Here is a 13,795-nt window from a genome sequence, read left to right on the forward strand (position 1 = left end):
CCTCCTCTGTTTAAGCTGATGCCCCCAGGCATGTGTTAGAGCAATGGGAAGCTGACTAACTCAAGAACAAAGAGACTTCAACTTCATGAATGTATAACATACACTGACCTGTCGAAATACTTCATTCACAAAATTCACATAACCCCGTGTGGACAGGAGGATCCGCTGCACCATTTCATACACCGTTCGATGCTCTTCTTCAATGCTACAAAGACTGGAGTTGCTGAGTCTTCGGTCAGACAAGGTGCTACTGTTAGAATGGCTTTTGTCCTGCTCTGTGGACCCAGCACCATCCAGCTCTGGCACCTTTTCTTGTGCTGCACCACCACCAACAGTCTGGAAAATGTCATCACACGTCTTAGCAATCCACATCCTCACTCACCAGCACCTAGCAAAATGTGAGTCTGGTCTTGCTCATTGCCTTTTGGAATTTGTGAGTGTTGCAGTACTAGTGAAGGAACCTACATTTCACATATGTGAGCATGTGCTCTGCCACTGATCTACATCCCCAGATCCAGGTCTTGCCTTATTTCCAAGTACTCTGATTACCATCAACTTGCACAGGGTACAGGAAGGTGCCTGAAGCATGACTCCTGAACCTCTACTTAGCAATTTTCTAATTAACCAAGTAATTATTCCTCAACTCAGTGACTTCAACAGGAAAACTACTAGGTTATTTCAGGGAAGAGGGCTGTGAAATCTTGTCAGCTAAAAAGTTGAATTTGCATTTGTGAAACCACAAAATAAGCTAATGTGTAAAAGCAATGTGTGTCATCATCACACCAGCACTCCACACTTACTCACTTACTCTACTCTCACAGAGTGTGAAAACTTGAAGACTACCTATAACAAAAGCATGAGAGTCACCAGTCCAGGCCCAAAAGATGAACAGTTAACATTTTCCATCTCTTAAAGCATTTTGTTCCTGGAGCCCCCAGTGGCCATATAAGAAATCCAATGACCCAGCTAGTGAAACAGTATAGAGTAGTTCAAGATGAGCCAGGCTTCTTTCCAACTGGCAATAATAGGCATGTGAATGAAGTCATCTTACATCCTGCAGACCAACCATTCACCAGCTAAAGGTCACCACCCAAGGCCCATGAAATACACAAGATGTACTAAGCCAGATCCTGGCCCACAAAGTAAAATAAAAAAATAAGGTTGAAAGGTTTCTGCTTTCAGACACTAAGTTTTGAGGTGGTTTATATCACAGCAATGAAATAACTAAAACAGCAGGAAGAATTATGTAGCATCAGGCCACAGAGCCAAGAAGATGGCTCAGTGGGTAAAGCTGTATAAGTAAGAAGAACTGGCTTCAGAAGGAGGTCTGTCTTCCAACCACTAGAATCAAGCTGGAATTCCAAGCTGTTGTTAGTATGAGTCCATCCTGATGTCCCCTGGCACATGAAAAAGCCTTGTCAGCAAAACAGAGACACCTACCAGGACCAGGCCAGCACTACCATGGTTCAGAAAACCACATAACACGGACTGTCACTTACTCCCCACGTAAATTTCTCTGCCACCCTGGTACCCTCTCAATCCCACAGCGCATACTGAGACATGCTCATTCTCAGGGTTAGCCTAAACATGGACACCCACCACCCACAAAGCAACTCTCAGGGGGATGTCTCGTTGTTTTGTTGGTGGTGCCTGAGTGTGATGCCACTCGTTCCTCTATCTTGATCTGCCAACATGCTCAGCACATCCGAGCCTTGCCTCTGCCAAGTTCAAGAACAACAGAGAACATACGACAGGAGTCCACAAAGTGAGTTCCAGGAAAGGCGCAAAGCTACACAGAGAAACCCTGTCTCGAAAAAACAAAACAAAACAAACAAACAAAAAGGAGTCCACAAACAAATGTCTAAAACTGCAGAGATGTCAGCTTGTGTGTGTCACTGTTCCACCCATTTGTCCCAAGAGCCTGTAGATCATTGCAAGAACTGGCTCAGAATTAGTAAAAGTGATATTTTATTAATATAACTAAAGAGTTATACATATAAAGATGCTCAGCTGCCTGGCTATATCAATTTTTTTCAATCCCTGATGGACAAAATCAAACCAGCAGGACTAAATGACCATGGACAAAACTTCTAAAGCATGAGCCAAAATAAACATTTTAAGTTGACTATTTCAGGTATTTTGCAAGAGTAACAAAGAGCTAAGTAACACATCACGAACAAGAAAATCTGTAAGGCCAGATTTACCTAGTGCTAGGGAAGCTAAGTCTAAAAGGCACATTATTAGCTGTTTCTCCCTGTCAAAAGAACAAGTTCTAGGGGGCTGGAGAGATGGCTCAGTGGTTAAGGTCATTGGCTGCTCTTCCAGCTGAGTTCAACTCCCAGCAACCACATGGTGGCTCACAACCATCCATAATGAGATCTGGTGCCCTCTTCTGGCCTGCAGGCACACATACAGGCAGAACACTATATACATAATAAATAAGTAAATAAATCTTTAAAAAAAAAAAGTTCTAGACCAAGAAAAGAACATTATTTCACTTGGGGAACAGAAAACCAAAAACACCTTATATTCAGCAAAAAGAGTGAATTCTATTGTGAAACAGACTTTAAAATACTTTTAAACATCTTTTATAAAACTAGTGCATTGATTGAAAACAGTTTTGATCACCTTGACAAGGACAGTAATGTTTTTGTTGTTTTGTTTGGTGGTTGCTTGTTTGTTTGGTTTGGTTTTGGTATTTTGAGACAGGGCTTCCTGGGTAACAGCCCTGGCTCTCCTGGAACTCACTCTGTAGACCATGCTGGCCTCAAACTCACAGACATCCACCTACCTCTGCCACTGAAGTGGTAGTATTAAAAGTGTATACCACCACACTTGCTCACTCACTTCAGATCTATGAAAGAATATCATATTTTAAATTTGAAATAAAAAATTTAAGGAAATAAATACAACCATTACCATTTTCATTTCATCTTCTAACTTCCAAAGTACAAAATTAAGGGGTTTTGTTTTGTTTTGAACTATCTTTCAGCAAGCCCTCTGTTATTCTTATTGAAATTCGATCCTGAGACTCTTTTGAAAACAAGTTTGCCCTCTGGGCCTCCAGTAAGTCCTCTACAGTGGATCCACAGGCTCTGGACTACATGGTGTAACTCTTCACACCAAGGCACCAATGACCTTGAAGTACACCAACTACTGTTCTGCTTCCTCCAGCTTGTTTCTCCAGCTTGGATCGATGTCCTATTTCTGGAACCTCCTTGACATCAGCAAATCTTCAATAAGTGCACTACACTTGCTGGTCCTGTTCTTGGAGACAACAAACAATAATAATCAACCTACACAAAACCATGACCCTTCATTAATGCGACTGCTCTCTAAGCTCTGAAAACAGTGGTGCTCCACCAAGTACACATACCAAAGACCCTCCTACCTAAGAAGTCTTTATGAAGGCTTCAGACAGAGGCAGACTTCTTTCCAGGAACAGCATCATGAAGCAACAGCTACCCCAGGATCCTGAGCTGCTAGTCCAAGCCCTCTCCTCAGAAGCCAGAAGATACACAACAGCATGAACTCTCTCCATAGGCCACATCTACATAACCTGATGGCCTTCCAGCTACTGGTGACTGATGAAGAAAAGACAAGAGCCTATGCCTGTGCTCAGAAGATACAACACGTAAGCAAAGCAGAAAGAAGGGAGGCACGAGATTACCCATGAGAGTTGTCTTCTCAGAGTTCTCCTTGCCCCTGAGACTGCCTTTCTGCAGCAATTCCAGGACTGTGTGGCAAGTGCTTCAGACCAAAGCTCCCTCTGAAACCTCAGCCCTGCACACAGGTGAGCCAGTAAATCAAAACCTACAAGAACCACAGCTCTAACTATCAGTTACTTTGCTAATGTGGGGCTGTGTTTATTATGTAAGAGAAAGATTTTAAAATGATGGCTGGCATACCTGGATGATTTTAGGCAATACATCAACTCCATTTTTAGTGTTTTGTGTTGCAGTTAGATATTTTTTTTCCAAAAAGAAAGTTACAATCCATTTAATGAAAACAACACGAGCTGCCATGTATGGAATTTTTGTACTGTAAATTGTTTCATTATCTCGAGTTACAGTAACATATACAGGCTTTGGTCTCAAATGAGGAATTTCTGATAGAAAGAAAAAGAATACACAATTAAGTTAGTGAATCTCAACATTACATGATCCATACAAATGATTCCAATTAATAAACATGTATTTGGTTGTTTAAATAGCAACTAATAATGAAGACCTATAAATGTTTACAAAATAACAACTTCTAGAAGGCTTGATTCTGATTTTGCCTTACAATATAAATAAAGAGGTGGCTGTTATTGCCTACATACTGCAATAGTATACCACCATGCTAATTTCTCTCATTAACAATTCTGAAGATTATTTGAGACTACAATAGTGAATATATCTTCATTTCCGCTATAGCTAATTTAATGCTATTTTATGACTGGAACAAAAGCAAATATGAACTTAAACAAAAAAAATCTAAAGCTAGACATTGTGGTATAAGTCTATAATCCCTACACTTAGGAAGCCAAAACTTTTCATCTAAATGAACTCAGAAACTCAGTCTTCATTAAGTGTCATCAACTATGAATACTATAAGGCTGGATTTGAGACAGAAACTTACTGTAAGTCCTACCCTGTATCTTAACTACTTCCTAGATTCCTGGAGTACCTTGGTGAAGCTAAAATAATGACAATAAATAACTTTTTTGTTATTCTTTTTCAATATAAAATCTCTACATGTAGCCAAAGCTGGCTTCTAACTCACAATTCTCCTGTCTCAAGTTTCCAAGGCCTAGGAGGGCAGTTATGGGCCGCCATGACCAGTTTCAATACGTAACTTTCAACCTAGTAACAACAATGTATAGTGCTTTTACAATGAATACAGACAACATATAAAGTCAGAAACAAATTTTGGAAAAAATTATAATATATATATATATATATATATATATATATATATATATATATAACAAAATACAGGTTACGGTACCCCATTAGTCAGTTATTCTAGATTTTTTAAAATGCATCAGGCTTCAGATATTCTCCCTTCTCATGTGTCTGTGAGTCTGTGTCTGTGTGTCTGTCCGTGTGTGCGTGTGTGCGTGCGTGCGTGCGTGCGTGCGTGTGTGTCACAGCAAATTCAGCTGAATTAGTCGGGCACACCCTACAGAGAGAGTACAGTCCCTTGTGATCTTTTCTCCTCCAAAGCTATTCTTGATTATCCATCTAACTAATTTCATGTTTTTATAGGGAGAAGATTTGTCCCCACTTTCACCACTGTAAGGGATTACTTCATCCTGTGAATCCTAATCCTAATCCCAATAAAAGGAAAATTTAGGAGCTAAGTTAAATGTTCCTTTCTGTTTCAGCAGCATTCTGGGACCGCCTGTCTCTAGACTATCATATCACTCAAGCATCTCCCTCTACAAGCACCTGCTAGTATCCTGGTAGATAAAAGCCCCAACATAAAGTGCATCCCTCCAGCAACTGTGTGTCCCGGGCTGGACGGCCTAACCATTGAGCAGGGTCTGACATCACTATAACTCATCACCCATAAGAGAAGACTAAGAAATGCAAAATATGACATTAAAAGGTGTCAAACATAAAGAAATATCATGACATGTTTTAAATTATTTTTATATAAACCATGGTTCTCTTTATTTCCATGAGGCAAAAATCTCTAAATGAGTTTACATAATTGACTCATTCATTAGGTAACTTTAACTTCTCACAACAATATTACCATTCAATATGAACATAAAGTGACTATTTTGCTTTAAAATATCACAGGGATTACTATGAAAGCTACTGTACAGATTCCCTGTGGATGACATCCATACAGGAATAAAAGAGTACTTACCAAGTACAGGTTTGTAGATGTTGGTTAACTTAGTAAATGATGGAAACAAATGAGGAAGATAATACTTTCGAAACAATGTAAAAAGAAATTTAAAACCAGTATCTTGATTCTCCTTATTCTTCCACTCCAAGCTTGCAGCCTTTGGATAATATGCGGGAAAGGATATTTGTATATTTACAGTTTAAATTAACATACACAAACATGAAATGATATTAGATTAAAATTCCTATTATCAATGTTTAAATGACACTATTGGTAATAATATAATGAAATCATATCTCAACAAAGCTCAAAAGATGATACAAATTCCAGATATTGTAAACCTGACCAAGAACCCATGACTGAGTATCACAGGCCCTAGGGCAGATCCTACTTATTTTGCTAAAGGGACATATTATCAAACTGCCTTCTAAATACTATAGTTAGCACACCTCACACCCCTCATCAGAAAAGCTTCTGCATATGGTGGATGGTGGTTAGTACAGAGGCTCACAACTGTTCAAAGTACAGAGAATAAGTGACTGTGGAATGCTCAGCCCCAAATAGAACACCTGTATGTATCACCCCTTTCCCCATAGCTCAGGGAACATCTTGGAAGAAAGAGTAGAAAGTTCTAAATGTCAGAGGTCAGGAAAGACTACGACAAAATAGCAGCTGTGGTTGCCTGCACAAGGTCAAGCCAGTCAACATTTTAAAATGGGCAGAGAAGGAGCTTTTGGCAGATGATAGCTGCTGGGTGAAGAGGAGTCGGTTTTCTTCAGCACCATGGCCCATGGGAGGCTACCCATGATCCAACAGATGGCCCTACACCTATGCACACCTAATTGTACAGCTCTGATTATATTCAGTGGGCTATTTTAAAACAGAGGTGCTGGGTAAGGTGGCATATTCAGGAGACAGAGGCAGGCGGAGTTTGAGGCCAACCTGGTCTACATAGCAAGTTCCAGGCCAGCCAGAGCTAGCTACACAGTGAGACTCTGACTCAAAAAAAAAAAAGGAAGAAAAGGAGAAGGAGACATGAAGTTGGAAGGATGATGGAGGAGCAGGGGAGACAGGAAGAGGTGGCAGACAGAGGCATGAAGATGATCTAAATATACTGTATTTGTATATGAAATCGCCAAAGGATGCATAACTTTTTTTAAGTAAAGATACCTTAAATAATTCACACATAAAAGTACTCATATGGAGACTTTCTGAAGTGGCCCAGCAATGATGTATGCCCTGCATTTAATGAATCGCCACAGAAAATCACTTCAGGGAAAGCAACACAGACACATAGAAAGAAAAGAAGCAGTAACTCTCCTTCCTACAAAAACAAACCCATCAGGGAGACAGCTTGGTTTTCCTCTGACCTGAATAACCATATATTTCAACAGTATTTGAAGAAAAAAGCATGTTTGGTCCTCAGCGATCTTCTCCCCTGATACGGCTGGCAGAAGTGGGGTGATTTCTTCTGGGTATATTTTTGCTAAAAGGTAAAAAATAATGAGAGCTTATTCATCAAAGTCAAATTTTAAATAAGGGTTTAAAACTGGTCTCTATTACAACACATCTATCCAGTCACTGGAACTGTTCAGACTGAACCCCAAGCCAGTATGAACAAGGGCTTAGGGCCCAGTATAGAGGTCCACAGAGCCTTTCCTTCCTCTGGACCATTCTATTCCATTCAAATTCTGTCCTGGTCAGCCTAAAATCCAACGCAATGAAGGGTTACACAGCAAGTTCACACTCACAGGACACAGATAGTCCAATGAGGTCACTACTGTCCTTCTGTAAATGTTACATGGAAAAACACAGTTGGCAAAGTAAGATGAATGGCCTCTTAAAGAAACAACAGTGACAAGAACAACAGACAGAGGTTAGGGAAGACATTTACATTTCATTAGCTCACAGGAAACACTTGTTACTTCACACTGTAGCCAACATCTGCCTCCTGCATTCCATTCCTGTTTCTGTTACTTCAGAAATTTTCTCATTATAATTTAATAGAAAATAGGCTCCAGATTTTTTGTTCTGGTTTATTTGTTTGTTTGTTTGTTTTGTTTTTTAAGACAGAGCCTCTCACATAGCCCAGGCTGGCCTCAAACTTTTTAGGTAGGTAATTAAGGCTGACCTTAAAATCCTGATCCTCCTACCTCCACCTCCACCTTCACCTCCACCTTCAAGTGCTGGGATCACAGGCTTATACCACCACTTCCTGTACCCTAAGTTTTTTATTCTTTTCTGTGGTACTATGGGTTGAACTATGGCTTTCATTATAATGTCTTTAGGAATCCTCTGTGAATCACAAGGAATCATTCCTCCTCAGCTTCATCAGAATTTCTATTCAAGAACATCAACACCAAGGAAACCCTCAAGGTAAGCTCAAGAGTAATTTCGAGGTGGGGAGATGGCTCAGAAGTTCAGAGCACTTGACTAGCTGCTCTTCCAGAGGACCCGAGTTTGGCTCTCAGCACCCATGTCAGGTGGCTCACAATCACTTGTAACTCCAGCTCCTGGGGTATCTGGAGTCCTCTTCTGGCTTCCTTGGGTACCCATTCACATGAGGCATACACTTACAGACACATACACACAGACACAGACACACACACAGACATACACACAGACACACACACACACACACCTAACACTAAAAATTAACAGAGTCATTTCAGCATGTCAACCCTGCTAATGCTGCTTACCATCAACTACACTAGGGCTAGGGTTGATGAGTGTCTCCAGTGTACAGGGCCCCCTGGATGACAGGACCGCTGGGAAACCAGGCACCAGGCAAGCAAAAATCAGCACCTGCTCTTCCGCACAGTTTGTCTGAAGTGCTTGAAGCCACAAAAGAAACAGTCTGATTCCTTCACATCTTATCTAAAAACAAAATTAAAAGCAACAAAAATCAAACATTTAATACATTATTTGTAGAGCAGCATCAGTCTTAAGAAAAAGAGAGAGTGTACGTGTGGTATGGTGGTATAACATCTGTAATCCCAGCATGTGGGAGTCTGAGACAGGAGAAATCTCAAGTTTCAGGCCAGCCTGAGCTTCAAAGCAAGATCCTGCCCACCTCCAAAAGAGAGAAAGGGAAGGAAGGGGAGGGGACAAAAGTATCATTAAAGTACACAAGCTCTTCCTTCACTAACAAGCAAGGATGCAATGTAGTACAAAGGCTAAAAGCTTGGGCACGAGAGTTAGGGAGCCTGGGTTCAAATTCACCCTCTGCTACTGTCTAGCTGTGATACATGGAGAATCATTTGACTTCTCTGTGTCTTAGTTGTCCCATCTGTGAAATGGGAGGATTGAGTGAGTTAACTTGCATACAGCACAAAAGGCAGTGTCTGGCTCCCACTGAACTATTAATAGTATTTCATTTTGTAAGGCAACAATATCCCCATCATCAATGCTCAATTGTCCATGGGAGCAATGTCAGAGAGACTCTCCTTCCACATTTACACTAGGGGAGAACAGAGCAGAATTTCAGTCATGTTAACATAATGTTCTTTGGAGCTAATGGAACTCTGAAGAGCTGGCTGAGTGACATGGGCTGCTGTCCAGCTTCCCTGCCTCGTGTCTGTACTCGGCTCCCTCCTGCACCTTCACCATGATCTGAATGGTGAGCAGTACCCAACAGAAAATGAACGCTTTTCACGCTACACTCACTTCCATCTCTACCCTATTTTTAGAATTCAAAACACACAGTCCTCCTTTTCTGTATTCCTAAATGATTAAAAAGATGTCAATAAAAGAAAACACATTTGTAAATGAGGATTTACAATGTGTTATCAGATGCAAATGAAACATACGGGAGGAGTTCCCACAGCCTTCATCAAAACCATCCATAACTCAAGTTCCAGAGGATCCAACGCCCTCTTCTGACCTCTGCTGGCACCAAGGACACATGTGGTGCATATACATACATGCAGGTAAAACACTCAAACACATACAATAAAATAAATAAATCTAAAAAAAAATTAAAGAAATATTCCATTATACTTTCATCAGAAATGATTACCTTAATAGAATTTCCAGTGTGTAGAAGCTTCTTTAAAGTTGAGCCTGGAAGTTTAAAACAACTGATTAGAAATAGAGTATACAAATAAATATTTAAGGTATAAAAGGGAATACTTAATATCTATATTTATTTTATTCTATTTTTATTTAAATGTTTAAATGTAATGTATGTGTGCATGCAGGTACATGTATGTGTGTGCACTGTTAGTGCAGATGACCTCAGAGCCAGAAGAGGGCACTGGATCCCCTGGAACTAGAGTTACAGCCAAATGTAAGCCATCCAATGTGTGGGTACTTGGAACCAAACCCATGTCCTCTGCAAGAGCAGCAAGCATTCTTAACACAACAGTCCTCAAAATATCTGTTTAAAGATCAGCTTTAGAAAAGAAAAAAATGCATGCCTTTTGAAAAATATAAGACTGACCTTCAAAGGCAAGCAACCTCACAGGAGAAAAGATAATTTTAAATATAGTAGTACTTTGAGTATGAACCTCTTAAAAAGTCTTTTTAAAAAGTCCAAATGACAGACATGCCTATTACAGAGATACTTGCTCATCCATCTCATTGCTGTCCTAGTCACAATAGCTAAGAAATGGAACCAGCCTAGATGTTCATCAACTGATGGATGAATAACAAAAATAAGATACACACACACACACACACACACACACACACACACACTGGAATCTTATTCAGTTTTAAAGAAAAAATGAAATGTGCAGGTAAATGAGAGGAGCTGGAGAAAATTAGACTGAGTGGGTCAGTCACCCAGGCCCAGAAAGATTAAAAAAATCTCATAAAATGAGAGTCACTAGAGGTCCCCAAACAACACGTTGTTGCTATTCTTCTTGGTTGTCCACCAGAACTAAATGGTGAGACCCTATTACTGAAGATTTCACATGCTTTTGGATGCAGGAGATAGAGAAATCAAGCTGAAGCTGAGCCAGGAACTTCCTCTTGGTTGGGTAGCTTTCACAGTGCCTCCTATCTCCCCCTAAGAGCACTGAGATTCCAGACACAGGCACTGTCAGGCCCGACTTCTCCTAGTGTGCCCTGTGCATGTGAACTAGAGCAGTTGATAACTGCACACAGTGGGCACATCCTGAGTGACAGGCCAGCGTTCCAGTCTGTAGGGCTCCCAGCTGGGGAAGACTGTTGAGCCCTTTTCTCTTCGGGAATCTGCACAGCACCTTCCAGCACTATGGCTTGTACTGTTGGGGGTGGGGGCTTCTGGGGCCTCTCTGAGGAACAATTTACAAGGAGGTTCCACACCTCACACTGGGGTCTTGTGTCGTCTACCATGTCTTCTGAGAGCAGAATTATCCATCCACACACGGTTGCTCCTTTCTCTTTCCAAAAACTTGGATTTTAAGATGTTGGCCATATCTCATAGTGTAATATCTCTGAAATATAGTAACCAGGGGTAGAGAGATATCTCAGTGGCTCAGGAGGGCAGGGAACTTGCTAGATCCAACTGACTCTCCTTCCTGAGTGCTGCGATTAGAAGTGCCACAAATGACAATCTTTTAAAGATATTTTAAAAAATATTTTCCAAGCTAAAAGTTCATACAGATGTTTTTAATCTAACTTTAACTGTGCAAAGTTCTTTCCTATTTTTATTTTGTTTTTTTCTTTAAAAACTTGTTCTCTGCCTCATGTCTCAAACCACTAAAGTGAGCAATACCACACACCATCAGTTGGTCCTTTCACAGGCAAGGAAGGTCGGGGGCACAAAGAAAAACCCCCTGGCTGCTGATCTAACACGGAATTTTCTGGCACTTCTACAGGAACAGTGGTCCACTGAAGGAAGTAAAATTCATCAAAAAATTGTTTTAAAATGGATCAAGGACCTAAATGTGAAACATAACCATAAAATGACTAGAAGAAAATAGGCCAGGTGTGATGATGCACTTGGGAGACAGAAGCAGGTGGATCTCTGTGAATCCCAGCCCAGCGGGGGGGGGGGGGGGGGGGGGGGGGGGGGGGCCGCACATGAGCAAACACAGGAGATCTTTATGATTTTGTATTAATAACAGATTCTCATGCCCATCTGAGGAGCAGGTGGCAACTGATGGCTGCTGGGGGATGGGGAGTCAACTCTTCAGGGCTGTGGGCCTGAGAAGCCATGCTCCAGGGCATGGTATGCCTACACCTATGCCCTTACAGGAAGCAGTAAAGGATTCAGCAAAATTTTTTTAAAGAGAGAGAGAGTATAGGAAGTTTGGAGGGAAAAGTGGTTGGGCAGATAAAAGGGGGGAACTGGAGGGAAGGGAATGAGGAGTAGCTTTGATCCAAACACATTATATGCATGTATAAATATTAAATAAAATATTTTTAAAGATTCCTAGATGTGACAATAAAAAGTATACCCATAAAAATGGCAAATTGGACTTCTTCAAAGTTAAAAACATTGTTCTTCGCCGGGCAGTGGTGGCGCACGCCTTTAATCCCAGCACTCGGGAGGCAGAGGCAGGCAGATCGCTGTGAGTTCGAGGCCAGCCTGGGCTACCAAGTGAGTCCCAGGAAAGGCGCAAAGCTACACAGAGAAACCCTGTCTCGAAAAACCCCAAAAAAAAAAAAAAAAAAAAAAAAAAAAACAAACATTGTTCTTCAAAATACAGTAAAATATAGAGAAAATATTTCCAAGGCAAATATATCTGATAAGACTTCCATACAAAATACTGGAACCTCAAAAAATAAAAATTAAGAAAATACAACAATGAAACTTGTAAATGGGTAGCATTGAAATATATGTTACCAGAGACACACATAAATCACATGAAAAGACGTTCAACACCATGAGTCAATGAGATAGAACAACCAAAAACTAAACACTGACCATAACATCTGCTATTAACTGAACTGTGACACTGCTGAGGACATAAAATGATACAGCCACTCTGCAAAACAATTTATCAGTTAAGTGTACTCTACAGGAGATAGGAAAGCTTATGTCTACCTTTTAAAGACCTGAACACAAACGTCTAACAGTAGGTTTATGCATAACAGCCAAATATGAGAATCAACTGAACACTATATCAGCAAGAGAATGGATCAAAATATGATGGCAAAGTCATACAATGGTATACTATTCTACTCAGAAATAAAAGGGAATGAACTCTTAGTACATAGCATACAGATGAATCTCAAAACAAGTAGAGCGGGAAAAATGCTGTGGTAGCTAGTTTTATGTTAACTTGATACAAGCTACTGTCATTTGAGAGAAAGGAATCTCAATTGAGAAAATGCCTCCATAACCTCAGGTTGTAGGCAAGCCTGTCAAGGATTTTCCTAATTGGTGATTGATGTGGGAGGGGCCTGCCCACCATAGAGGTTTCCACCCTGAGCTGGTGAGTCTTGGGTTCTATAAGAACGACAACTGAGCAAGCCATGAGAACCAAGCCAGTAAACGTCAGCTGCTGCCTCCAGGTTCCTGCCCAGTTTGAGTTCCTACCTTGGCTTCCCTCAGTGATTCAGGATATGTAAGCCAAACAAACTCATTCCTCCCCAAGTTGTCATGGTGTTTCATCTGCCAACAATAACTCTAACTAAGCAGATGCCAAACAAACAAAAAAAGAACAGTGCTACCTGATTCCATCTAAACAAGACTCTAAAAAAGGCAAAGGCAGACTAGCGGTGGATTTGAAGCAATCCAAGTCATCAGTTTTTTTCTTTTATGGGCTTTACTCAGTATCTAGGGAATCTTGTGGAAATGTATTAGTGCTTGGGGCTGAGGTAGGGAAGAAGGGAACAGAGGTATTACCAAGGAGGTTGAGGAAAATTGGGGGTGATCCTATATTCATGAAATTTTTATATATTCTGTTTATTCCACCCCCAATAAAGCTGTTTTATAAAAATAATAATAAAAATCAGAACAGTGGCCTAGAGGTGGCTAGAAAAGAGACTAGATGGAAGTCTGTGATCAGACAGCTAT

The 13,795-nt window shown here is 40.6% G+C and overlaps 1 protein-coding gene across 1 annotated transcript in view; it reads right to left on the reverse strand.

The window, feature by feature from the left end:
- The window catches only part of Ralgapa2 (Ral GTPase activating protein catalytic subunit alpha 2), a 290,311-nt gene that overhangs the window by 217,565 nt on the left and 58,951 nt on the right, over positions 1 to 13,795 (reverse strand). The window contains 6 exon segments of the mRNA XM_052725986.1: positions 109 to 336; positions 3,909 to 4,108; positions 5,863 to 6,001; positions 7,215 to 7,330; positions 8,544 to 8,721; positions 9,863 to 9,906. Of these exon segments, the coding sequence (XP_052581946.1) occupies positions 109 to 336; positions 3,909 to 4,108; positions 5,863 to 6,001; positions 7,215 to 7,330; positions 8,544 to 8,721; positions 9,863 to 9,906 (905 nt within the window).

The sequence above is a fragment of the Peromyscus californicus genome, unplaced genomic scaffold (assembly GCF_007827085.1).
Source record: "Peromyscus californicus insignis strain IS unplaced genomic scaffold, ASM782708v3 Scaffold_7__1_contigs__length_154581171, whole genome shotgun sequence".
NCBI classification, from domain to species: Eukaryota; Metazoa; Chordata; class Mammalia; order Rodentia; family Cricetidae; genus Peromyscus; species Peromyscus californicus.